This window comes from Nematolebias whitei, chromosome 9 (genome assembly GCF_014905685.2).
Source record: "Nematolebias whitei isolate Nwh7 chromosome 9, NemWhi1, whole genome shotgun sequence".
Classification (NCBI taxonomy): domain Eukaryota; kingdom Metazoa; phylum Chordata; class Actinopteri; order Cyprinodontiformes; family Rivulidae; genus Nematolebias; species Nematolebias whitei.
The window spans coordinates 39,797,494-39,824,000 of record NC_056506.1 but is presented as its reverse complement, the minus strand read 5'-3'; the positions used below and the strand labels follow the sequence as shown (position 1 = coordinate 39,824,000).

The following is a 26,507-nucleotide window of genomic DNA, read 5'->3' as shown; positions in this document are numbered from 1 at the left end:
TGTAAGAATCCTGACTCCAAAGGTCAAAGGTTAGCTAAATGTAATACTTTATTATGATAAGAAGACAGCATTTGTTGGCCTTTGAGCTGTTTTCAAAGAAAAGATTAGTATTCAACTCACGTACATGAACTGATAAGGCTACAAGAGCCTGAACGCATGCCAAACTACAAGAAGCACAAAGGTATTTGTTCAGTATCTAATTATGTTCTTGGTATTAACAATGTTAAAAGCTCTTTATCACAGCGTATGAAAGAAGCAGGAGAATGCTGCTGTATTTAAGGTTTATTTAACTTCTTTATTGCAGGATAAAACTGGAGACAATCCCCACTTTTTTAAACTAAACTGTTGTCATCCTTTAGTCTTTCTTCTCTTTGCTTTCCTCTTCTTCAGGGTTGTACACACTAACAGTGAACTCTCCAGCCTCCGTGCCGTACTTGTTCTTCACCACCAGAGCGTATTTGCCAGAGTCGGCCGTGGTGACGGCAGCGATCGTGATGCTGGCGAACTTGCCGTGCTCGAACTTGAGTTTGTAGTGTTCGTCGGATGACAGCTCCTTCTCGTTCTTCGTCCAGCTCACCTCGGGTAAAGGATCACCCCACACGTTGCCAGTCAGGTTCAGGGACTGAGGACATGGAAAAGAAGGTTTTAAGGGGATGGATGTGTGTAACACAAATGCTGATTTCACAAATGATGGCATCAGACTTCTCAGGGGTTCCCAACCCTGGTCCTTGAGGAACACCATCCCGCATGTTTTAGTTGTTCCTCTGCTCCAACACACCTGATTTTAATTATGGATGATTAACAGGCTTCTGCAGAACATGACAAAATAATTAAATTTCTGAATGAGGTGTGTTGGAGCAGGGAAACAACTTAAACTTGTGGGATGGTGTTCCTCAAGGACCAGGGTTGGGAACCACTGAGTTAAAGGAATGATACGATGGCAAACATAGGTTAAGAGATTGACACAATGTACTAGCAGAGAGTAAAAATTTGATTTACCTTGCCCTCTTGGATTGCAACCACATCTGGCAAGCCTCCAACAACACGAGCCCGGTCTAAACAAGAAATACGGGAGTGAGCCAAGAACACGAGCATTCGCTTGTTGACAACACACTATTCACCTACCTTGCACTTTTGACATGGTAAGTGAATCAATGTGAAGCCTTAGCTGCAAGTTCTCTGTTCTAATATTATTTCATTAATTAAAAAAATGCTTTTCTATTATGAGATCTCGGCTTGTACATATTTAAAGCCACAGAAACCAGATTTAAAATATACTATTCCCAGAAAAGATTCCATTGTTTTTACAAAGTTCTGTATCCAGGAAGAAAACTAAGAAACAACCACTCACTTCTCTCTGCGATTGCTGCCGCCCTACGGAAAGAACAAGACGAGATTGTCAGGGGCATCTAAAAATGGTATGTTGGTTATTTGGGTTATACAATACCAGGAAATGTATTCTGACTGCGTCTGAAAGGGCTCACAAAAACAGTACATAGTGTCTATTCTAGGTTTGGGACAACTTTAGCCATTTATTCATGTAAACATCCTCTAAGACAGAAATATTGCACAAACAAACGTAGATGAATTTGTTTACTCACTTAAGTCTTTGGAATTCTACAAATGCATCCTCCCAAACTGCAGCAGAACAAATCAATGATTATATTTTGGGTGGACAAGTACAAAAACAACCACATTTAAGATGAAGATCTTCTTTTTAACAGTCATCTTTAAGTTATTATTTCCCACCCACCCTTTCCAGTCAGTTCCAAGACTCTCTTTACGCTGTCCTTGCCATCAAAGATATCCATGGTGTATTTGCCCTTGTCCTTTTCAGTGGGTTCATTGATCTTAAGCCAAAGCTCCTCTCCTGTGACACCAGACTTGACTCTCTCTGAGGCTGCGATCTTGCCATCTCTGGTGAAGAAATTGAGAGTGCAGAGATCAAGTAGGATCAGATAAATGAAGCATCGTGGTCTACACGAGAGAATTGTTTTCATATTTTATACTAAAAGTTTGTATAAATGGAATTTTTATTTAAACCTTTTTTTTTTTCCTAAGTTGTTAAGTATAATGCAGCAAAAACTTAAATGTATACGTTTCCAAAAACGATGGGGCGTTGTTTAAAATTTTAATTAAAAAGTAATTCAGTAATATGCAAATTGTCTCAATGGATTTTTATGGCAGCAGCTTGTCTAGAAAAAAATGAAACAGGGCTTTTACAACTGTAAAGCCTCCCCTCGTTTTATTTATTTTGTGAGAAAAACTGTAAATGTCTAGGACTCCAATTGACACCTTCATGCAGGTGACCAAAACGTTTCTCTCGTCGTGAGCCAGGCTAACAAAGAGCCTAACAAGCCTCCATTGTGTAGGGTGAGTAGCTCCAGTCTAATCTGCAGAACTGATAAAGTCTCCTGGATGGGAAGAAAACGTCTTCAGCTTCAGAATAGAAGTCCAGTTGTTGTTTTTTTTTTTACCCTTTCTTTGGAACGTGTAGGACGGGGTGTCAAAAGTGTGGCCCGGGGGCCATTTGTGTCCCTTGGAGTGATTTTGTGCGGCCCACATGATTTGCAGTTTAAGTTTGGTATAATTTTGGCCCATAGGCTTAAGTGATGAAGACTTTTGCAAATTTAATGATAATTTTTTTATATAATTTTTAGGTTTAACAGCAAAACGGATTAAAAAGTTTAATACAATCTTTTGGCAATAAAAAAAAAAAAATCAACAAAAAATATTTAATTAATAAAAGGTAATGTTTATGAAACTTTTAATATTAATATTTTGGATATACAGTAGTCCCTTGTTTATCGCAGGGGATCCGTACCCTGAAGCCCCGTGATAAGTGAAAAACCGGGAACTAATAATAGTAGTACAAGTAGTAAGTAGTTTCTTTTAGTGTGTGTATATATATATATATATATATATATATATATATACATATATGTAAAGGCGTTTTAAACCCTTCTCACACTTTTGCAATATTCTAAACAATGTTTCTAAACTCTAAACACTAAAAGAGCACATAATGTCTTGATTTCAGCTCCCTGCCTCCGCTGCTCTCAGCCACCTGCAAGTGCGCTTGGCCGCTCCCACTTCTATGCTCTGCACGGAGAACAGCCGATCAGCTGCAGCAGGAAGTTTATTCTGCAGCTCTGGGCTGCACAAATGTGCAGCAGATGCTAAATAACTTAAAATAATTTATTTAAAATAAAAATTCCATGCCGATCGTGGGGCTCATCCATCACTCAGCCACTTTTGTGTCATATCCAATCTTATTTTGAAAAACCGCGATATTGCGAGTCTGCAATAAACAAACCGCTAAGTAGCGAGGAACTACTATACAACAATTTAGAACACTTTCTCCACCAATATGAATGCACTTTGTCCATTCTCTAAAATATTGTTTACGGTGAGTTAAAAGAACTCACTAAAAATATGTATGCTTATTATTATTATTGTTATTATTGTTATTATTAGTCACATTTTTATGTCTTGTGTCTCCTTTCATCTTCAAGGTTTTGGCCCGCATGTGAAAATGTTTGGACACCCCTGGTGTAGGACATAAAAAGATCAGGTGTTGGAGGATTAGGAGGGAAGTTTCTCATTCTTGTCTGATGTAGGACTCTAGTTATTCAGTCCTGCGGGTTCTTTTGTTGTTTGCTGGACAAGAGCATATTGTCTAAAAACCTGTTTATACTTCTCTTCAATGATGGTGCCTTTCCAGATGTGAAAGCTGTCCACGCCATAAGCACTAATGAACACCATATAATTAAAAGGACAAGAGTCTGAACTGAGTGCTCATAACAGGCTGGATGTGTCAAACTTGTTACAAAAAGGGGGCCAAATTAAAAACTTGGTTCAAGCCACGGAGCAATTTTAGCTGAAACATGAACTCAGCTCAGAACTCTGACATGTTGTCTTGGGTTTATCGCTATCATTTGTTTGTTCTCTTTCCACATCAAAATAAAAGATTGCTGAAAAATACAAACTTTCATCTGGCTTCAAAGTTGGCCAACCGCCACGAGATGTCTGCACAACATGAAGTATTTATTAGTATATTTAAGCAAAATGAGAAGTGATAAAAATATTTCATATTTAAAATATCATTCTGGGGGGCCTGAAAAGATGTTAACAGGGACCAGATTTGGCCCCTGGGCCTTGAATTTGACACATGTGGTCCTTGTGGTTTCCTAAAAAAGTTTTCCGCTTTTATCAACGCATTTTAAATAAGCTTTGGCCCACAGAAGACTGCAGCATTTCAGGACAGTGTTCATATATGGTTTCTTCCTTGCATGAGCGTTCATGTATTTTGTATTTACAAACCATGATTAGTAGAAGTGTGCCTGAACCCATGCAGTGATGTCCAGAACGGAGTCAGACTTGGTTTTAATGCAGTGTCTGAGGGCCTGAAGATCACCAGCATCCAATACTGTTTGTCATTGTTCTTTGCAAACATAGGTTTGTTCAGGTTCTTGAAATCTTTTGTTGATGTAATGAACTCAAGGTGATGGAGTTTTGAAAGTCTTCCAGATTGTTCTAATTTTAAGACACTTGTTTTTTTCTTTACAAAATGCTGAACACATGCACGTCTTTATTTCTGACAGATTCTGATCTAAAATGCTCGTTTTATATCCAGTCCTCTAACTAACCTGTTGTCAATTAATCTAATTATGTACTAAACGCTCTTCCAGCTGATTACTATTCATACCACTTACCATATTTTTCAGAGTATAAGGCACACTTACAATCCTTTAATTGTCTCAAAAATCAACAGTGAGCCTTATAATCCAGTACGCCTTTTGGACTTATCTGACTGTTTTGTTTCGTTTACTGTGCCTTATAGTCCGAAAAATACGGTACTGTTACAGCTTTTTGGTGCCCCTTTCCGAACTTTTTCAAGATGTGTTACTGCCATAAAATTCAAATATAGAAAAAAAAAAATTCCCAATTTTGTCTCAGTGTTCATAATAATTTATGTATTTTCTGATAGTTGACACGAAAAGTTTTAAAAGAATGTCAAATGAATGTCTGTCGTGAATTGTTCATACTTGTGAAGCCAGCCAACACGCAGGTTCTGGTCATAATACGTGACCACAGAGGAGAGGACGATGCCACTTTCAGTACTTGTAACTCGGATTTCACTGGAGGAGTTGGCTGTGATGAAAACAACAGCAACAAGTTTATTGAGTTTCATTAACATCCAGAGGAAATCATAAACTGTGATATTATTCAATAATATATACGAGCATTTCTTGTAAAGTTCGTCATATTTCTGCTCATAAAAGCATCTTGGTTATGTTGAATTTGACTCACCAATAACTCTAAACAGCTCGTTCATTACAGCTTGGTATCCTGAGGGAAACAACATAAAAACACTTTTAATCAGCGTGAAATTTGAACATATGTCTTTCGTGAAACTTTAAAATCACTTTTCTGTCTCATTTTCTGTTCAGGAAATGCACAGGAGAGACTTCACCTGCATCCGTCAAATTAAAGGCGCTCTTATCTTTCCCTCTGTCGTCTCTCAGGAAGACCTCGTAAAAACCTGCGTCCTGCTTGGAGATCTAGGGGTGCAGAGAAAAAGTTGCATTAAGTATCCTTGAGACAATAATGAATTCCCATCTTCATTAAATGACGGGGACATTATCATTCTTGGGACAGTCAGCAGACAGCAAAATAGCCAGACGGAGACCAATTAAACCGAAAAGTCAAGCTTTTCTCCCGCCCGTGATGCTGCAGGCGTTAAATTCATGAAAGAACAGAGAGAAACATGGAAAAGGTAAGACAAGGAGGACACATGGAGGCATTAGGCATGAACTTATGGCAGAAAGATTATGTCCGAACTTTAGGTCTTGGCAGCGGGGGAACGTCCTTTGCAGATGGTTTTTTCCCTCCTTTTTCTTTCTTTTTCTCTTGCTTAAAAATCCACTGTGAATTAGACAGATGAACTCAGGACGGTTAACTCTTTTTTTTTTTTTTTAATCATTAATCGTGATTCTGTGTTAGAACGGAATGGGTGGCAGCATGGCATCTAGTCAAGATTTACAATGAAAGCATAGCTGCATCACTATCGATTTTAGCTTTGTACTCTGAAGTATCCTCACAAAGAACAGCCTCCTAACAGACTGACCTTTCCAATATTAAAGGTCAGCTCACAATCCTTTTTCTCAATTTTCTTAGCATCCTCATCATCCTCTGCAATCTCAATGGAGTCCTTGGACCAAATGATCTCAGTCTCGGGTCTGATATTTCCAATCTGCAATAGAAGAAAGAGATTACGGTGAGTCGCCTGAATGATAATAGAATTATAGTAAAAGCTGTTTATTTACAGTTCCATTCCTTTACCTTGCACTTCAACAGCACGTCACATTCTTGAGTAACACTAAAGTCAAGGTACTCAACAAAATGCGGACCTGTGGAAAGCAATACGAACATAATCAGAGAAACATGCTAATGTGCTGAGCGCTGAACTTTATGTGATGGAGGTGAAACAAGATTTCTTACCTTGTTTCCTGACCCACTCTGCATGCTCGAACTCCGATTTCTTTTGAAGCTCCCTGAATTCTGAACAAGTACAGAATACTTTTTGAATACCAGATAATTAAAGACTTTTTTTACTGCTGCATAATGTAAATAAATAAATAAGAAGGCAAAAGGAACTAGAGAAATTTCATTGCAAAAATGCAGTGTGAATGCTTATCGCTGAAGAACTTGCTGAAAAACAGCTGAAATTAACTAAAAACATGCTGCAATGTAGCTGAAGTTGAACAACAAGCCCAAGTTAGCAGAAGAAAACAGAACATTTGATTTAAATATGCAGAAATTATCACAAGAATTAGGAAATTGCCTTAAAAATGCTGAAATGAGCAACAAAAAAAGGGCTTAAAAGTAGCTGAAAAGGCAGAAAGAAGCTTAAAAAAGAGGAGGAAGTGGAAGGAGCTGAAATTATCTAAAAAAAAGAAAAAAAAGAAAGTGGAATTAGTTGAAAAAACTAAATTTAGCCCAAAACAAAAGTAGCTGAAAAACTGGAACTAGTAGAAAAAAAGCTAAAAGCAGCTGAAATTAGCAGAAGGAAAGTAATTAGGATGAAAGTAACAGAAATTACCACAAAAAAATTGAATTTATCTGAAAACAGCTTAAATTAACTGAAAAATGCTAAAATGCAAAAAAAGTAGCTGTAGAACAAGTTTAAATTTCCAGAAGAAATCAGAAACAATGCATTTACCCAATTAGACTGAAAGAAGCAGAAATGAACACAAAAAGTGAAAATTATCTGAAAAAAGCAGAAATTAGCAACCAAAAAAAAGGATCAAAAATAGCTAAATTTTTCAGAAATAAGCTTAAATTACCAGAAGTAGAACAGAGAACACATTTTTGCTGAATTAGGTGGAAAAAAGTTGAAATGAGTGCAAAAAAATAAGGGATTAGCCATAAAAGCTAAAATTAGCATAAAACAGCTAAACAGTAGCTGAAAAAGAAGAAAAAGCTTAAACTTGCATAAATAAGTGGAAAGGAGCATGAAAGCTGAAATTAACAGAAATAAGTTACAAGAATCACACAAAAAAATGTAATTAGCAGAAATAATCTGAAAGGATCACAAAACAGATGAAAAACAGCTGTAAGTAGCTTATAGTAGCTAAAAAAAAGTTTAAATTTGCACAAGGAAGCTGAAAGCAGCTGAACCAAAACAAAATGTGAAAGGAGCAGTAAAAGGTTGTAAACAGATCTAAAGATTTGAAGGATGTAAAATGAGCTCAATTCATTGTCTAGGAGAAAAAAAAGTGGTAGAAAAGCTAAATATTTCAAAAATCTAAAGCTGCACCAAAACCAAAAGTCATAGCACCCTTCTCCTGAACAAGCTGAATGTTTTGATATACGATTTGTTGAAATAGCACAAAAACTGTAGAACGAGAAAGATGCTGCAAAATGAAAAACGGATCACAGTAGTGTGAATGCTTCATAAACATTCATGCAATAAATTGAAGCAAAGAAAGGTTTATCACCGCTGCCTCTCAGTGGACATCACTTCAAACTGCAGAATGGCTTCTAATGCATGTCAGCGCCTACAAGTGTCTGCTCTGCCTCTATTTATATTGATAAATCTGAATATATTATGAATATAAAAGCACACCTTGGAATAGATCTTACCATCTCCAATTAGCACCAGACTGGTTGTACCCTTAGCCTTGCCATCCACCAGGTTAAAAGTGAACGTTCCCTCATCGGTGACCTCCAGAGAGTCCATAAACATCTCGATGATGCCGGTGGATTTATCAAACTTCATTGAGTACTTCTGGAAACAAATAAGCACAAAGGACACAGATCTATCATAGCAACAAGATGCAAAGAGACAGGTTATACCGGTGTTTGATCTCTACCTTTCCTTCCTCGATAACGACATCATTGAAGACATACTCCACTTGGCAGGCAGAGGTAAATTTCTCCAGCTGAGTCCAGAACCGAACCCGGCCTTTCTCAAGCAGCTCCATGGCCATTTCACTCTTGAAGGGAATAACTAGGAAACACCAGGGTTAGTCAAGCTTTTGTGGAGCTAAAAACACATTTTGCAGGTGGAAGACTGAGGTTTACTGTAAAATCCTTGTAAGAATAATGCGTGCTATATATTCATATTCACCAGGGAACTTGTGCTCATGGCTAATGTCCAGAAGACGCAGGAGACCTGTCAAAATATAAAAAAGACAAACTCAAGAATAAAACAGGTGAATGATCTGAGTCAACAACGAGTCCAGCTCAGTGTATTATGATACGAAGCAGCTGTTCAAACAGGATAACATGGATGAGTGTATACTGCCAAGACCGTGGGCTGACTCACCCTCCTCAGTGAGTGTGTAGCTGGAGGAAACGCCGTCTGTGTTGGTGACCACACAGGAGAAGGTGCCCAGATCCTCCAGGGAAGGATTGTTGAAGATAGCTCGGGATCTGCAGATGATTGGGGAAAGAAAGCTTATTTGGGATGTTCGCGTGGTGGTTCCGAACCCCCTACAGGAACAGTAAGAATACCTACTTGCCCCCTTTACTGTCTATAGTCAGGCGAGATGTGTCTGTGATTTCCTGGTAATTCTTGGACCAAACAAACTCAGAGTTTGCGCTCATCTCGGAGCACTCGAACATCATAGAAATCACACCGTCATCGTCGACATCCACATAAATCTCCTTGGTGCCTAAAATAAATAAATTATGAGACCAACACTTGGATTAGTCGTTTTTAGGAGCAGAACTTAACGTGTGCCAAGAAAGTCAGTCAAGATGTAAATAAACAGAAGAGAAAAAAAAACCTCGTGAATACATTTTCCTACTTTTTCAGGCTTTTCGAACTTCTGTAGGAACGCAGTGCAGCTGAATGCAAGAGTTACATAAGAATCCCACTCACCAGGGCGAGTCTGGGCCAGGATTGGACCTAAGACTGCTGAGGATTTTCCAACTCCAACAAGATTCTGAGCACGCACACGGAAGACGTAGGATGTTCCAGCCTTCAGCCCAGTCACCTGAATCAGCACATAAAGAGCACAGGAGTGGGCCGCTCGGCACAACACTTATGATAATTTCTTTCACACATGCGTCAGAATGTACGCATCTTCTTTACCTTCATGAACTTGCTCTTGTTGGTTTTCTCATGAACAGCCTTCCAGCCTTCTTCCCCAGCAGAAGCTTCTTTGATGTCCAAGTAGTAGCCGTTGACGGGACTGCGGCCACTGAATACAGGTGGTTCCCATAGAACCACGGCCGAGGTGTCACGGACCTCCTGCACGTGGAGACCGACAGGAGGCCCTTGAGGAATAAAAAGCATAATCTAATAAACTTTTCAAAAAGGTTGGATTTTCATTTTCAAACGAAAACATGCTAGTTGAATACAGTAGTCCCTCGCTACTTTACGGTTCATTTTTCGCGGACTCGCCCTATCGCAGTTTTTCAAAGTAAGATTGGACATGACACACAATTGGCTGAGTGATGGATGAGCCGCATGACTGACATGGAATTTTTATTTAAAATAAATTATTTTACTTTGTAAATTATTTAGCATCTGTGTGCAGCTCACAGCTGCAGAAAAAGCTTTCTCCTGCAGCTGATCAGCTGATCTCATGGAGAAGTGGGCATGGCCAAGAGCACTGGCAGGTAGATGTGCTATTTAAGAGACTGAGCTGAAAACAGCACCTCAGACTGAGGAAGTCTCTTGGATGAGAGACGAAACGTTTCTAGATTTTTTTGCTTTGTTTTTTTTTTTTTTTTTTTTTTTTTTAATGTCCAGAGGACCAGATTGAACTTTTTTGGACTGGCAGGTAGAGTTGCATTTGGGCCCAAAAAATCAGATCCAACCTGGCCCAAGCCCGTAGTCATCATTTTCTAACCCCACCTGACCCGACGAATTAACAGTAATTACAGGTCCGACTCTGAACCCAGAAAAAAAACTGACATTTTTAATTAAGCTTTGACTACTTGTAGTTAACGGTGGGTGGATGCGCGGTAAAGTTAGTTTTACGTTGGACGTTCGAGTTTGGCTGACCGAAATCAGACTGCCTGCATCGGATTGAATGATAGGAACACACAGCTGAAGCTACTTTGCAGTTTTTCACTTATCGCAGGGATTCCGGGTACAGATCCCTCGCGATAATCGAGGGACTACTGTATCTACAACATTTAAAAAAAAAGAAGAATAAAGTCCCAAAGCAAACTGTTGGGAAGAACGTTGTATTACCTCTTCTGGGAAATACAACAGCTTGTATTTTCTGGGGGTGGGGGGTGGGTTGGGGTGTTCTCTAATGTTTTTTGCAAAAGCCCTCAAACTCTGAGACTATAATTGGTTAATAATTGTAATCTGCTATCTCAGGTCTATGCACTGATATTTATGTGATGTTTAGCCTCTGAAGAATCTTTTACTTACAGGACTCCCTTGTTTAAGTATGTTTAATAGGTTTCCTTCCAAATATGTATTGCTTATGAACTTTTAAATCAGCTTATGGCAAAATAAAGAATGTTTAATTTATTACGTCTAAACATTTTGATTCAGTTTTATATCGCAGACACAATTATTTAATGAAATAAAAGGGACGTTTATGAAAAGTTAAATGTACTGAAATAGATCCAAGTTTAAGTTTAATTGTATTTTAATGCAACCCAAAGCTCAAAACCTAACCCTCCTGTTGCCCTCGAGTCAAAATGACGTCCACCAAGGCCTTAGATCAAAAACCGAGGCCTCAGGAGTCCTTTTGACCCAAGAGCAACATTAAGGATGTCTGAACTATAGACAAGTGAAAAAAATTAATTACTTAAACAAGCTTTAACTGAAGTGTTATACATTTTAATAATTATTATTTATACATCTAGTTATTTACATTGTCAAACTAAATTTACCAACTTTATTATTATTATTATTAACACCAGTGTGTTTCACTTTTTTTTTTTACCTGGAACAGTAATGGTCCACTCTTTACACTCCAGAGCTTTACTGGGAGGAGAAGCTTTGCTCACGCCGGCCATGTTCAACGCACGCACTTGGAACTGATAGAAGACGTTTTCCTTCAGGTTCTCAGCCTAAAAATAAAAATTAAATTAATAATGAAAAGAAAAACTTTGTATACAAAGATATGCTTCTGATCTAAAACCAAAAACTGCTGTCATTCTACATAATGCATGGTTCTGTGAGGGTACAGACCTTATAGGAGGTTGTGGTCAGGGCCTTGTGGTTCAATTCGTGCCATTTTCCAAAAACACTTCCCTTCACGCTCCTGTAATCCACAAAATATCCCCTGACATCAGCTCCTCCGTTGTTTTCAGGTGCAGTCCAACCCACCACCATGTAGTCCTTGACAGCCTCCAGCAGGGTCACACCGGTCGGTTCCCCAGGTACAGCTGTGAAGAGAGAACATCAGCCGATCAGCATCATTTGTGTTAATGAAGTGTTCTTTAAATTCCAACATAATCTTAAACAGGTGTCCTGGCTTTACCAAGTGCTGGTTAGATGTTTGCAGGGATTATTGCTCTGATGGTATTTTGGTTACAGGAGATACATCTGCAAGCTCGGCACACACAAGCAACACTTTGCGAATACTTACTCTCAAGGCCAGAAAACTGGGTAATATTCATGCCAAGAATATCTCTGAAGGCCGGGCGAGACTCTCCATAGGATCATGCTCTTTAAGAACACATTGTTTTAGCCTTCAGCTTGTTCATGCACCAAGATGTGCCCCTGAGGAGTTATCAAAAGGCGAAACAGAACTCCAGCAATGTCAATTTAAAGAGAAATCAGTACCAGCACACAAAAAAGGCATGTTACAACATTGATTGCATATTTCAAGAAAAGGACAAACAGTAGAAAATAGCTACATAAAGTGTTAGTTATGAACTATTTCGTGCAAAGTCGTGCAACATATTGCATTCAAGAAACTCAATTATACATTGAAGCATATTAAAACATTAAAATATTGCAGGAAAGTTGTGCAAGGTGGTAGAAGTTGAAAACAAAAAGTAGGAATATGCAGTTATCTTAAACTATCTGGGAGATTTGAATTAACTGACTACAGACTGAATATATAGCAGAAAACTTGAACATGCAGGTGTTTTTTTTTTTTTTGCACTCACAGATGGCAGCTTGTACAATCACAGCATCAGAATTGGCAGAGCTCTGGCTGTATCCTGCAGCGTTCACTGCCTTCACCCTGAACACGTAGTTCAGCCCGGTGGTGAGGCCGTGGCAGACAAATCTGGAAGGAATTGAGACGGTTTAGATTTAATAAAAGATGGCACGGGTTAAACAAGGTACAATTCTGCTCTGAAGGAAGAACACGTGAAGAGTTAGAATTAAAGTTACACAGCTTTGGTCATCTTCAGAAAATCCAACTGCACATAGCATCGCCATGTATGCTCTTAGACATACTTAAAAGGTTTTAAACTCATATCCATGTTTTAGAAAAAAGAAGATTAAAATGTGCGCAAAAAGAAAAAAAAGCAACCTGAGTTTGTCACCTGTACCTTTTACCTGTGTTATTTTAAATTTCTTCTTTCACTCTGATCGTCGAACGTTGCTTTCACTTGATGTTTGGTTTAGTTTCACGTGTTTAAACTGCACAGTGAAATTAAGGCAACTAAGACAGTGTTAGATGCCAAATGGTTTACTTAATGCTCTTTATTTTGGAGCAACTATTCATATCAGCAGCCATTTTTGTTGATTTTGTTTATTGAATGAGGAGAAAAAAGGATGCAGCTTTGTGTTTAAACCTGCCCAATCCATAGAAATATTGTTATTATCGGTGCATAAGTTTTTAAGATCTTTTTATTCTGCTGCATTATATGAATATTTTACTTTGCCTTTTCATTTTACATTTCAAAAGAAAAAAAATAATCATATTTATGAGCATCAACAGAATAATTAAAGACAACCTTTTTCTTTAAAAGGGCAAATACTTTACTCATGTTTTCAACATTGCCTACCTGGTCTGCTTGAGGGGCTTATTGTTGCAAGGCATCCAGACGTCAGTGCCCACCACACTGCATTCAATGTAGTAGCCAACCAACTGCTTGACGTCCTTTGAAGCCCCCCAGAAGACCACCACAGAGGTGTCCGTGTTCCTGGTGGCCACCGGACTGACTGGAGGTGAGGGCAAGTCTGCAAGGGATTTCAAAATACAATAAAACCTAAGCTTATTGAACAGGAAGTAAACAACAGAATGCAATAATAATCATAAAAATACAATGTAAGTCATATCCTCGGATAACCGAGGCAGGGGTCTCCGTCCGTGTGCAGAACGAGCGCCGGCTCACCAAGTTTATCTCCAACTACGATCTCTCTGGTGGATTCAGAGGCCTCGCCCACGCCGGCAGAGTTGCAGCAGCGCACACGAAAGCTGTAGGATTTACCCTCAGCCAGGTCAAAGAGTGCAAAGCGTGGAGACTTGACTGGCATACCAGTGTTCACCCTCTGCCAGGTGTCCGTCCCTGAAATACACTGGAAGAAAAATAAAGAAAATAAATTACGTGCGCATAAATAATATATCTGTAATCTAACCAGCCTTTTGTCCCCCGTTTTATTTTAACTAACTAATTTAGTAGTAAGATTATTAAAACTGCGCTCAGTGCTGTCGTACACTGAACATTTGCTCCCTCTTTTACACGTACAGAGCTACGTGCACTATTACAATAATTAGCACATAATTAATACAAGTAGTCAAACGGGATTCAAATGAAAGAAATAAAGCCTTTGTTGTAGGCAATATTTAAAGATAAAACGTCTTTATTAATGTTAAAAGTTGTTAAACTACAGAAATCAGCAGTAAATGTTAGCCAAATATTACTATTGTCAATCATGTGATGCAGAATAAATTACTTTCAGTGTAAAGTCTGTGTGTTTTATGGGTTAAAACTGTCAAAAACAAATCATTTATTTAATAAATAAAATATTATTAAGATTATTTGAAATATCAATTAGCATATTATTTCGTGATGTAGACAGGACTGCATTCCCCCTGACCTTCTCAATGTAATACATGACTCCTTCATGCCCCCTCTGCACTGGGGGCTTCCAGGCAAGCACCACATAGCTCTTGGTTGCCTCGGTTACAAAGACATCCGTTGGCTCTCCGGGAACAATACCCACTGTGGTAGAAAACAAAAAGAAAAACAACACTGATCATGAATTCTTCTAACCCAGTATAGTTATTTATGCAAATAGTGAAGGTAAAAAAATTGTGCAAACAATTAAAAACATTTGTGAAAACAAGGATGATGATATCTTGTCTAATATGGCCGACATGTCAGAATGAAACTGTTGGAGAAATCATTCAAGAAATCTATTAGGGGAATGTGGGGTGGCACGGTGGCGCAGTTGGTAGAGCTGTTGCCTCTCAGTGAGAAGGTCGCCACATCGAATCTTGGCCTGGGTCCTTCTGGGTGGAGTTTGCATGTTCTCTCCGTGCATGTGTGGGTTTTCTCCGGTTTCCTCCCACAGACCAGAAACATGCATGTTAGGCTGAGCGGTGACTCTAAATTGTCCCTAGGTGTGAATGGTTGTTTGTCTCATTTGTCTCTTATGTATCCCTGTGATGGACTGGAGACCTGTCCAGGGTGTCCCCCGCCCTTCTCGTACAGTGACTGCTGGAGACGGGCACCAGTGACCCCTGTGACCCGAAAAGGAAGAAGCGGGTAAAAGATAATGGATGGATGGATTAAAGAAACTTGAGATGTTTGTCGATAATGCTTCAACAGACCAATTACTGGATGGGAGCCAAAAATCATTCAACGGATTATTTAACATAATGACCCACTTGCTAAAAAAAAAAAAAAAAAGGCACATATTAGCACTTCTTTTTTTCGGGTTTTCCTTCTTCAGGAGTCTCCACAGCGAGTCTTCCTCCTCCCTCTCACTTTGTCCTCTTCGTCCTCTGTTCTCACTCCAACTACCTCCATGTCCTCTCTAACTGCACACACCTTAGCACTTTTCTAACTAAAAGTCCAATATCTGTTCAATTAATAATACAGTGCAGCAGTGAATAAACAGGTTATTTGCTTAAAGCCAAACATTTCCATTATTGTTGTACCTGCAGGAGAAAGAAAAATGGCAGGGATACAAAATTGATATGCCAGAAAATATAATGTCATAAACTACATAAAGTCCTCTGTAAAACTTTAGTTGTCATTATCTGAGCTGCTTTGTTTGGAGGGTGGAACCTTTCAATATGTTTGCAGCAGATCTCCTTGGAAATAGTGCCTTCATGTGGTAAAGGGCTCAAAGTATGATTACCGTGACTAGTAAAAAATGTTTAATTCAACAAATCACAGCTTATGATTGTTTTTGGTTGATTATGATTCTTTTGATGAAAGATGACCACTTCAACTAAATAAGAACATTCTTGTTCTATTTTGTACCAAACATCAGTAATAAAACAGCAAAAGGTCTCGAACCTGTGGGGTCCTCCTCTGTGAACTTGATCACTCCGGTCCATGGCGCTGAGGGTCCAGCTGATGACAAAAACAAACATAAAATTTGAGTTGCTTGCGTTGTTGAAATGTTTCAGCAGGCTTTTAATGCGTCTCGAACCTCTGAGTCGAACTCTGTCTGATGGATCCATGGCGACCACAGCTTCAGAGATGCGGGATGGACGGCTGACTCCCTCGTTGTTCAAGGCCCGCACCCTGAAGACGTATGAGCGCCCCTCCACCAGTCCTGTTACAGGGAAGCGGGCGTATTTCACTGGAGCATCATTGCACTGAGCCCAGTGATGAGTGCCCACCTCACACCTGCAAACAGGAAGTACATCTGCAATGTTGAGTATTGGGGTGACAAGTTATAAAAATGATATATTAGCATATCAGTTTTTACATCAGCCTACGCATAAACTAAATCACAGTTGCAAAGAAGCAAGTCTTCAAGTAACTTAAATACCACTTGCAAGCAAGTTCCTTTACAGGGAAATAAAAAATAACCAGTCTCACTGTGTTTCACGTGAAAAAATTAAAGATCTAGCATTCCCGCTTTTCATGCCAGAGTTTGATAATAAAATCATCTTAGGTTGAGAAATGACAAATTTGTAAAAAAAAAAAAAAAAAGTAATGTGGAATTTTAGTTCAATACTTTTTAAATTTACTGAGTTTTAGCTTTTTATTTTATTTTTTTTCCGACCAACCTGTCGATGTAGTACCCCAGGATGGAGCTGCTGCCCTCCACCGCTGGCTGCTTCCAAGTTACCACTACATAGTCCTTATTAACATCATGGCAGCGCACATCCAGGGGGGCCACTGGAACCCCCTCCACCTCCACATCAGCATCTGTAAGATCCAAAACCCACATATCTCAGAAGGCGCAGCAATGACTGAACGGTGGCGTTTTTAAATTTGACAGATCTACTTTACACACTCGGGTTTCGTTGTCTGACCTAAGAATGCATCGCTGTAACTAGTTGGGATGCATGACTTTACATCTTACATTTAAATAGGAGTTTGATTTAAACACATGCTGTGGCTCCTGGATGCAGACAGAAATGGATACAAAAAATGACAGAGATGCTTCACACCGACTGCTGTGTCACTTAAATATGCAGCAGAATTAAACAGTGTCAGTTTAAAAATGTCACAAAACAGCCTCTCATAATGATAACATTTTAAAACAAAAACTAAAAATCTGAACGTTTAGGGATTTGTTTTGCAATGAATTCATTCCACGCTTTACCTCTGACGAACACATAGGCTGAGTGGGTGTCAAAGCCAGATTTTGTGTTGACCCGCAGAGTGTACATGCCCTCGTCTTCCTTGTTGAGGTGGGTAAGGGTGAGAATGGCACGCTCCCCAGACCAATGCGTGTGCACCCATTTAGAGAGCTTCAAGGGGACAGCTGATGAAATAAATCAATAATGCCAGAATCAGGGTTAAATCCAAGCTTAACCCCACTGGAAAGGTAAATGCACATTTATTTTTCTCCGTACAGTTTCTGTACCACACAACTTCAGGCTGGTATTTTTTCACAGTGGGGTAGATGATGACCGTGCAGCCCAGACTCAAAGTTTCTCCTTCACGGCCAAAAGCCACATCGAATTTATCAATGATGGTTGTTTGGAAGGTGACACCGTGTTCAGGGCAAAAACCATCTGAGGATGAAAAGAAAATACAGACTTTCTGCTCAAGAAATGTATTCAACTGTTTCTAAATTTCATTTGTACAGTTCTTTGATCTAAGCCAGGGGTTCCCAACATTGTTCCTTGAGGAACACCATCCTGCAAGTTTTAGTTGTCTCCCTGCTCCAACAAACCTGATTCAGTGATTTAATTACTACCTCGTGTTCTGCAGAAGCATGTCAATTACCCATTAATTAAAATCATGTGACTCAGAATAGAGAAACAAGTAAAACATTCAGGATGGTGTTCCTCAGGGACCAGGGTTGGGAACCCCTGGATTCTAAGCCATTAAAGATTTGCTTTGTTGAAGGATAATACAATCTGAAGAGATGATGAGACTGCAACTGAATGAAAGCCTTTTAGAAATTCATCTGCACAAGTGACCATTTGAAATTCTCAAATGCTAGATGAGGATGACAAATCGTTAAAGTTTTGTTTCTTTTTTCACTTCATGATGGACATAAATGGACAAAAAAAGAAATGTCTCACGTGGTTTAGGATCAAATAGACCTGCTTCTGGACCATCTTGAAATCCTGTTGGAAAAAAAAAATCCATCAATAACCTTAATTGAGACAAATGCCTCAAGTAAATGAAGCCCAAGAAATAAATAGCAAATTATATTTTTCATCACACTGTGCCTTTATGCCTATTTCACTTGCGAAAAAGAGTTTGATACTACTTTGTACGAAGAGCCTCAACTTTTCTAACATGATTTTTATTTGAAGGAAACAAAGACCTCTACCTACTTTTGACAACAACAGTGGCTGCTGAGGAAGCTTCTCCTTTCACATTGAGGGCAGAGACGTAATACTGAGCAGTGTCCAAGAAGTCACAGCTACAAAACAAACAAAAAAAAAAACAAGTAATAAATCATGGACCACGCTTTTGCTTTTAATGTGCTGCAGAGGACTGAACACTTCTGGGCCGTTCATTTCAGCAGTTTGTGAGGTGATTGATTACCTACTTCTTGATCTCCAGGGAGTGCATGTTGTAAGTGCTTTCAGCTGTGAACTTCTCAGGGTGGGCCTTGGCATCAATGAGCACATTGTTTTTGTACCTGGAAAACAAAAAAAATTGGAAAGATTACATTTAAAATTCAGGGTCTTTACTTTCATCAGCCTTATTAATATCACCAGTTGTGTCCGTGTGTATGTGTTCATTTGTCTGTCTGTTATCAAATCATCTCATGAATCAGTGGATGTTAGCCACCATAGCTAATTGACCATAGTCAACCCATCCATCAATCCATTATCTTTACCCGCTTATTCCATTTTGGGTCACGGGGGTCGCCGGTGCCCATGTCCAGCAATCACTGTGCGAGGTGCGGGGTACACCCTGGACGGGTCGCAAGTCCTTCACAGGGCCACATAGAGACAAACGAGACAAACAACCATTCACTGTCTCACTCACACCTAGGGACAATTTAGAGCTACCAATCAGCCTAACATGCATGTTTTTGGTCTGTGGGAGGAAACCGGAGTACCCGGAGAAAACCCACGCATGCATGGAGAGAACATGCAAACTCCACCCAGAAAGGCCCCTGGACCGGGGTTTGAACCAAGGACCTGCTCGCTGAGAGGCAGCAGCTCTACCAGTTGCGCCACAGTGCTGCCCCATAGTCAACCCAAATGCCATTATCAAGCTTTGACAAAAATGACTATATTTTATTCTCCTTCTTCTCAGCACAAGATGATTTTAGTTTCAAACTGTGACATGAAAGGTGTCTGTCGTTATGCATTCTTTCAAGAAATCCTGAGTCATGAATTTCTTCTCCATCTCCATCTTCATCTGCTTATCCATATTTGGGTAGCGGTGGCAACTATTCCAGGAGAGAAACCCAGACATCCCTCTCCCCAGCGACAGTTTCCAGATTATCCTGGGGGAGCATGAGGCGTTCACAGGTCAGCAAGGATATGCAATCTCTCCATCGAGTTCTGGGTCTTCCCCAGAGCATCTTCCCAGTGGGACGTGCCCAGAATACCTCCAAAGGGAGGCGTCCAGGAGGCATCCTAATCAAATGTCCAATCCACTTCAACTGACTCCTTTTAATGCAGAGAAGAAGCGGCTCTACTCCTAGCTCCCTCCCGATGATGGAGCTCTTCAGCCACCATACGAAGGAAGCTCATTTTGGTGACTTGTATCTGGGATCTTGTTCTTTTGGTCATGATCCAAACCTCATGACCTTAGTTGAGGGTTGGAACGTAGTCAAAATGACGATTGACGTCACATATCCTGCAGTATGGCAGCACTGACGGGAACTCTGCTTCAACTAGCTCTTTTTGGTTCCTGTTGTTTTTGTTTCAACTTTTTTTGCATCTACACTGTACACACACTCAACGGGCATGGCCGTGACACATTTTTGGAGTTGTGTGTTGCTGCCTTGCCATCCTGCCATCATGGTTCAGTTCCCGGCCCCCTTCCAGTCTCGGGGTCAGGCTCTGGCCTGTCATGGCGGCTGTCTCCATGATCCTCCATCTGCCTGCACAGACCGAACCCTGCGCAACAGTTCAGTTCTGCGAGGAAACCATGGATGTTCTGTGTCTGCCAGACCCGGTTCTGGAAGGCAGTCATCGTCCATTGCCGTGGTTGTTATTATCATCATGCTGCTAATAGGACCGTGCTGCTAACAAGATGACGCCGCTGCTAACAGAACCACACTGCTAACAGTACCATGCTAAAAGAACCTCACTGCTAACAAAACTATGCTGCTAGCAGAACCACACAGCTAACAGTACCATGGTGCTAACGGGACCATGTTGCTAAAAGAACTTCACTGTCAATAGAACCACTCTGCTAATAGCACCATGCTGCTGTAGATGTATTTCTTTTTCACTTTTGACGCCTTGTTTTGGAATTTTTGCTGCATGCTTTGGTATTTCTTGTTGGGTTTTTTGGGCGAGTCGAGATGGTTCTACTCGTCCTGAGCATTTCGTTGCATCGTTGACCTTATGTTGATCTGCATATGACAAATACATCTAAACCTAACCTAAACTGGTAAATTGAGAGCTTTGCCTTGAGACTCTCTTTCTTCACCACGACTGACCGAAGCAATGCCCTCACTACTTAAGATGAGGCCCGAATCCGTCGATCCATCTCTCATTCCATCCTACCATCACTTGTGAGCAAGATGCCTGGATACACAAACTCCTCCATTTCTTGTGATTCTGATAAGACTGGGATTAAGAAGTTTGAGATAAGACTCACCAGGCAATCCTCGGTTTGGGCCATCCAGCCACGGTGCAGTGCAGCCTCACCGTCTTGCCCTCCCACACAGTCTGTCCACGAGGCTTCACAATAAACTCCGGAGGATGAGTCAGCCTGTCTGGGTTCATTTTCTTACGAAACTCTGACCATTCCTCCATCTATAATTAGGAGAATAATCCCAGAGAAAATCAGCATAAAAACACAAATCATTTACAATTAAGTTCATAAAAGCCAAAATAGCCTAAAAATAATTTACCGTCCTGTCCATCTCCAGGCGTTCTGCAGATTCCCTGACATGCTTTGTTCTTGTTTTCTTCTCCACTCTAACCTCCAAAGCCTCCCTGGCCTCCCTGACGAACAAGTTCCTCATGGCCACATAGTTAATCCCCTCCTCTGTAACTTCATCCTCGTGGGTCTCCATCAGACCTCGGACCACGTCATGGCTTCAATAAAACAAAAATACAAGGTGTGAGAGATGTATTTCATGTCAATAAGCACAATAAAAGCAGCTCTGACTCCAACAAAGGCTTACTCACTTGGCTCTGAAAACAGGAACAACGTAGCCAATAACTTCTTTGTCCTTGTCCATTGCCAGGTAGGTGCGTTTGGCTCTTTTGGGTATCGGGCTCAGTTTGACCACCTCCTGCCCCTTCTCTTTCTTCACAGAGGTCTTTACACTTGAATATAAGAGACAGCAGTAAAATTACAAACAGACAATATTTATTCCCATTACCTGTTACAACAGTCTGTTGAATGCGAAGAGAGCATTCACATACAAGACGAGACCTTGCCTGTACAGTCAAGCGGATTCTGCTGACCAACAATTCTGGATCCAGGATTTAATTAAAAGTTATCAGCGAGTTGCTGCTTTTTATTACTAGTATATCCTTCATTGTTTTGTTTTTACACACTTAAATGAGTAGTTATGTATAATGATCTCTGAAGAAAACTGCAAACAAATACATCAAAGTTCATGCTCAATCATCCAGGTACAAAATCCAATAATGGACAATCAGTTCATCTGGACAGTTTCTTTTTTGTGGAAAGACATTTTGCCCATATCCGGAGGGCTTCATCAGTCTGAGGAGTCCCAAGTAAACTGTTTTCCCCACTAAGCAGTACACTCCTTTAGTGGACCTAAGGTACTGCTTAGTGGAGAAAACAGTTTATTTGGGACTCCTCAAACTGATGAAGACCTCCGGATAGAGGGCGAAACGTCTTTCCACAAAAAAAAAAAAACTGTCCAGATGACCTGACTGACCATTATTGAATTTAGTACCTGGATGATTGAGCATGAACTTTGATGTCTTGGACCACTTTAGCTGTGGCTACCTGCCTGGGACGAGTCGACGGGGGGCAGGACACACCCCAGAAACCATCATATCACCAGCAAACTGGTTGGTCCACTAAAGGAGTGTAACAGTTTACTTGGGACTCCTAAGACTGATGAAGTCCTCCGGATAGAGGGCGAAACGTCTTTCCACAAAATAGAAACTCAGATGATCTGACTGGCCATTATTGGGCAAACTAATACACTTTTTATTTACTCCAGTACTGCAAGCCGTATCAAAAAGTCACCTTTTTTGTTGTTTTTTGTGAAATAAAAAAGAAAAATAAAGACTCCTGCAGAATTTCTACAACCATAAAATGCATGAAGCATACTGGTTTGTCTTTAAATCATCATGCCGGTTACATAAATCCACATTCCCTTTATTTTCCAGCCTTACAAGAAGGTGATACATTTACTTCCACCCTCCAAGACTCTGACCAACACTACTCCATGACTCATCGCCTCTCAGACCTCTTTTTTTGTCGGCAGGGTTTATAAATGGAGCATGATCTCAAGGACATGCAAAAGAAAAAGTCCATTTTAAAGTCCTGCTTTCACTTTTAGCACGGCCTCCCATGTATATGTATGTGACCTGATGGAGAGGTAGAAAACCGTGGCTTTGGTGAACTCTTCCAGAGTGGTATAGGCGGATCATAAAAATGAAAGAAGCTCAGTGTGCAACAGAAGCATACTTATGGAAAGAGTATGAAAACGTTCCTTCCCCTGCTGACTCACCAGGTGCAGGAAACACAGAAACACATTCTGTTGAAAAGAGAATTTTAGTTTTTAAAGTCTCCAGATTTGTGTGTCAATCTTATATTCACATGCAAAGTGTTGCTACAAGGCATCTCCAAACATACACCCGCATGTAATATTTACAGTATTCCCCTTCTCCAGAAACCAGAAACGATGTTCTGACTCCCATAAGTGTATTTACAGTGGGCCTGATGGCAGCGTCTCATGTCAAGCATACAGAAATAGCTCCGCTGTCTATGAATACATCTGGCAGCGCTTCTCTGCAGCTGAAATTCTGTCCTGGGCCCCATTTAGCAAAGCTTTCTGCTTCCAACGTGTACAATAAACCCAAGAGCTTAAAATAAAACTCTTAACGTGGAACAAGGTTATAAGGGTTGGTGACACAATGAAGCTACATGCACAGCTACACTTGTTTACGCCCTTATATTATAAGCTTTGATTAGGAACTATAATGATTTTCAAATAACTTCTCAAATACAGGTTGAATTACAGTAAAATCTATGCAAAATGAGAGAAATGTTGAATATTACTAACCTGTAGAGTCTTTTAAATATGAGCGTTACAATACTATTAAAACTTTGCTATAACTTTTTTAAACTTCTGCATGTTGAACTTTAACACGGTTTATTAGACTATAATCAAGCTATAGTATATGTTCACAACAAAGGTCAATCATTTTCATGCTGAACTGTGAGAACTCCTCACCTTTAATGTGGCGCCACAATCTAAACGAGTGCGATATTACAGAAACTCTGGCGTGGTTTTTACCTGTGAAGCTTCAACCTGAAAGTGCTATTTTGGTTGCAAATGATTTTAAAATCAGTTTGGTTGTCTTTGAATTCTGATTAATATTGTATTTGTAAAATTACCTGCGTGAAATGCTCATGTTTTGCCTCCCAAATACAAAAGGAAAATGCATAAAGCCAGATATTATCAAATATTTAAAGTTTCAGATTAGAACTCAAACTAGAAGTTTAACCAAAGACAAATTAAACTTAGTTTAACAACGTCTAAAACGACACAAAACATCAGTGCAACCTGGAAAAACAGCCTCGATATGCAGATGTTTATACAGACTGACATGAACAGCTAAACAGCTCCTTCTTTTGAAGCACCAACTGAAATAGAAAAATCACAACTAAAAGCTAAAATTAAAAAAACAAATGAACAAAACACTGGCTAAAAGCTAAAGTTTAAGCACGGAACCTTAGCTAAAAGCATCAACCAACGAAACTGAAGCTAAAAAATAAAATTAACTAAAGCAAAAAAAAACAAACAAACAGTAGCTAAAAGCAAAAATAATAGCTAAATCCTAAACGTAGCAAAACATCAGATAAAAGCAACTAAACAACTAAAAAAATAACTTAAAGCTAAATGTAGCAAAACAGTAGCTAAAAGCTAAAATAACAAAACTATTTAAAAGCTGCAAAGAACGAAACAATAACATTATTAATACCAGAAATAGAAGCTAAAATGAGCATAAGAAGATAAAAATAGGGCAAGTATGCATAAAATAGAGAACAATACTTTTTGGGGAAAAAAAGAAGTGTTTGTAAATAAATTTAAATAGCTCAAAAAATACAAAAGTTCATATTACTAAAAATCAAAGCACACTATTACCAGTTTGATGATTGGCTAAAATAGCACAAATAAAACATTTATTGTGTGAATTAGCATCCACACAATAACATATTTATATTTATGTGCAGTAATTTGGGCATGTCTTCACTCCCGGTATCTTACCGATGGCTGCTGGTCTTGTGGCTCTTGTGGGTGGAGAAGGCCTGCTTGCTCACGGATGACCTGCTGCTCAGGTGATAGCTGCTCTCAAACAGCTGCTGCTTCTCCAGCTGTCCATGCAGCTGCTGCTCCTCCAGCTGCTGATACAGCTGCTGCGTCTGCGTCACTTCCAGTGATCGTGACATCCTGAGGGTCACTCCACCCGTTTACAAAGGCTGGCTGCCCTTCACCTGATACCAGCTCTGTAAGTCAATCTCACTGTTATTATCATGGATGGGTGTCTGAACGTTGGTTCGGTATTTGAATATTAGGAGGGACAGTTTAGGGAATTAGTGACTCCTTCATAAAAAGTTTTCTTGGTTAAAGCTGTTTTCAAGCTTTAGAGTTAGTGTTGCTTAAAGTCTACCTCTACTGGGTCACACAAAGCAGCAGGAAAAGAATTAATTATGGCAGTCGTGAGTTTTTCAAGAGTTATTTGGGGGTTTTAAGATAAAATGTTAATTATAACTCAGATAAAATGCAAAAACAAATTTAAAGCATTGTGAATGATACAAAACTCAACAGCGGTTTCTTAAAAAAGTAAAATAATCTTTACTAACGCCAAAACTTGAGTTAATTATTTTGACATCCTGCTATTTAAATGACTATTGACTTCTTGTGATTTTATTTGTCTTATGAAATATCAGAAGATGGAGGCAAATGGCCAACATAAAAAATTGTTTCGCTTTTGCTTTTTTTCTGCTTCAGACAACAAACAGATGAGAATCATGGACAGACTAATGGTTCTACCCTCCACAGACCCAGGGGTTAAACAACAACAACAAAAACAGATGTAAATGAGGGCAGTAGATTAAAAACTCGGCAAGAAATCTGAAAAACTACTGTAAGCTGACACAAAAAGGTTAAAATATGCACAAAATGGATCACAAAGACGTACAAAATGGCTTAGATGGATGGAAAATATAAACCTAGATGATGCAAATGGTCAAAAAGATGTGTTAAATTATCAAAATAAAAGAATAAAAACATTCAACATGACTAGATATCAACAGGATTAAATAAATTACAAAATAGGACCAAAAATGTGTAAATTGATGATATTAAAATACTGCAATATGTCACAAATTACTTAACTTTATCAGAACTGTCGTTTTGTCTCTTTTAGTGAAATGCAGTCATTAATAACAGGGCAAGCAGAGGCTGTGTCCTGGGGTCAGCAAGGTTAAAACAAATGCAGTTCAGCAGGGCAATCTCAATGTATCAGAGGTTACATCTGGAGTTCAGCTGCAGCGTGAGACAATACACAACACAGATGTATTCTCTGCTGTTATCCGATTCAACAAAGCCTGCTGCAAACAGTGGACGCCTTTAAAGGCCACAAATAAAACCGCTTTAATGGATCAGAAAAGTGTTAAAGATGAACAGAATATTATGTTGGATTAGAAGTTGAGCTATCATAGCACATGCAGTTTAACCTACAAGTAATCTATAGCAATGCTTTATTAGTTCAGGGGTCATCAATGAGTTCATTTTCACATATTCAAACAAAATCAATAGAGAAAGCAGGTGTCATTCAAAATCAAAGTATTTTTAAAGACAATCTAGTAGAGCATGTCCTCAATAAAGCATACATGACTTAGAAATAATTTAATATATATATATAAATATATAATTTTATATGCATTACTCACCACAAATAAAAGATATACCAATCCACAGCAAGGAAAAGGGTGTGTTATTCCAAAAGTTGCTAAAGCAAGTTCAGTTCCAGGCAAAGCAGCAGGGTGAGGGGCAGTGGACAGGACAGCAGTCCACAGAACAAAAATAATGCTGCCACTCTGCAGAACGCACCAGACAC

At 39.4% G+C, this 26,507-nt stretch overlaps 1 protein-coding gene across 1 annotated transcript; it reads right to left on the bottom strand.

Moving 5' to 3' along the window:
- Positions 1 to 274: 274 nt before the first annotated feature.
- Positions 275 to 26,507, bottom strand: myom1a (myomesin 1a (skelemin)). The gene is made up of 37 exons (XM_037682346.1): positions 26,341 to 26,507; positions 24,653 to 24,891; positions 21,360 to 21,500; positions 21,080 to 21,266; positions 20,824 to 20,981; positions 18,584 to 18,676; positions 18,366 to 18,454; positions 18,108 to 18,152; positions 17,430 to 17,591; positions 17,177 to 17,338; positions 16,635 to 16,776; positions 16,049 to 16,248; positions 15,913 to 15,969; positions 14,483 to 14,607; positions 13,777 to 13,960; positions 13,447 to 13,621; positions 12,598 to 12,719; positions 11,672 to 11,868; positions 11,424 to 11,550; positions 9,605 to 9,789; positions 9,392 to 9,506; positions 9,026 to 9,182; positions 8,834 to 8,940; positions 8,636 to 8,680; positions 8,379 to 8,515; positions 8,149 to 8,293; positions 6,505 to 6,564; positions 6,346 to 6,413; positions 6,131 to 6,256; positions 5,477 to 5,564; positions 5,314 to 5,352; positions 5,049 to 5,154; positions 1,754 to 1,917; positions 1,602 to 1,638; positions 1,352 to 1,374; positions 1,000 to 1,055; positions 275 to 622 (listed from the first exon to the last, which is right to left on the bottom strand). Exons 2-37 carry the CDS (start codon positions 24,832 to 24,834, stop codon positions 356 to 358), a joined length of 4,473 nt encoding a protein of 1,490 aa, XP_037538274.1. The 5' UTR covers positions 24,835 to 24,891; positions 26,341 to 26,507; the 3' UTR covers positions 275 to 355.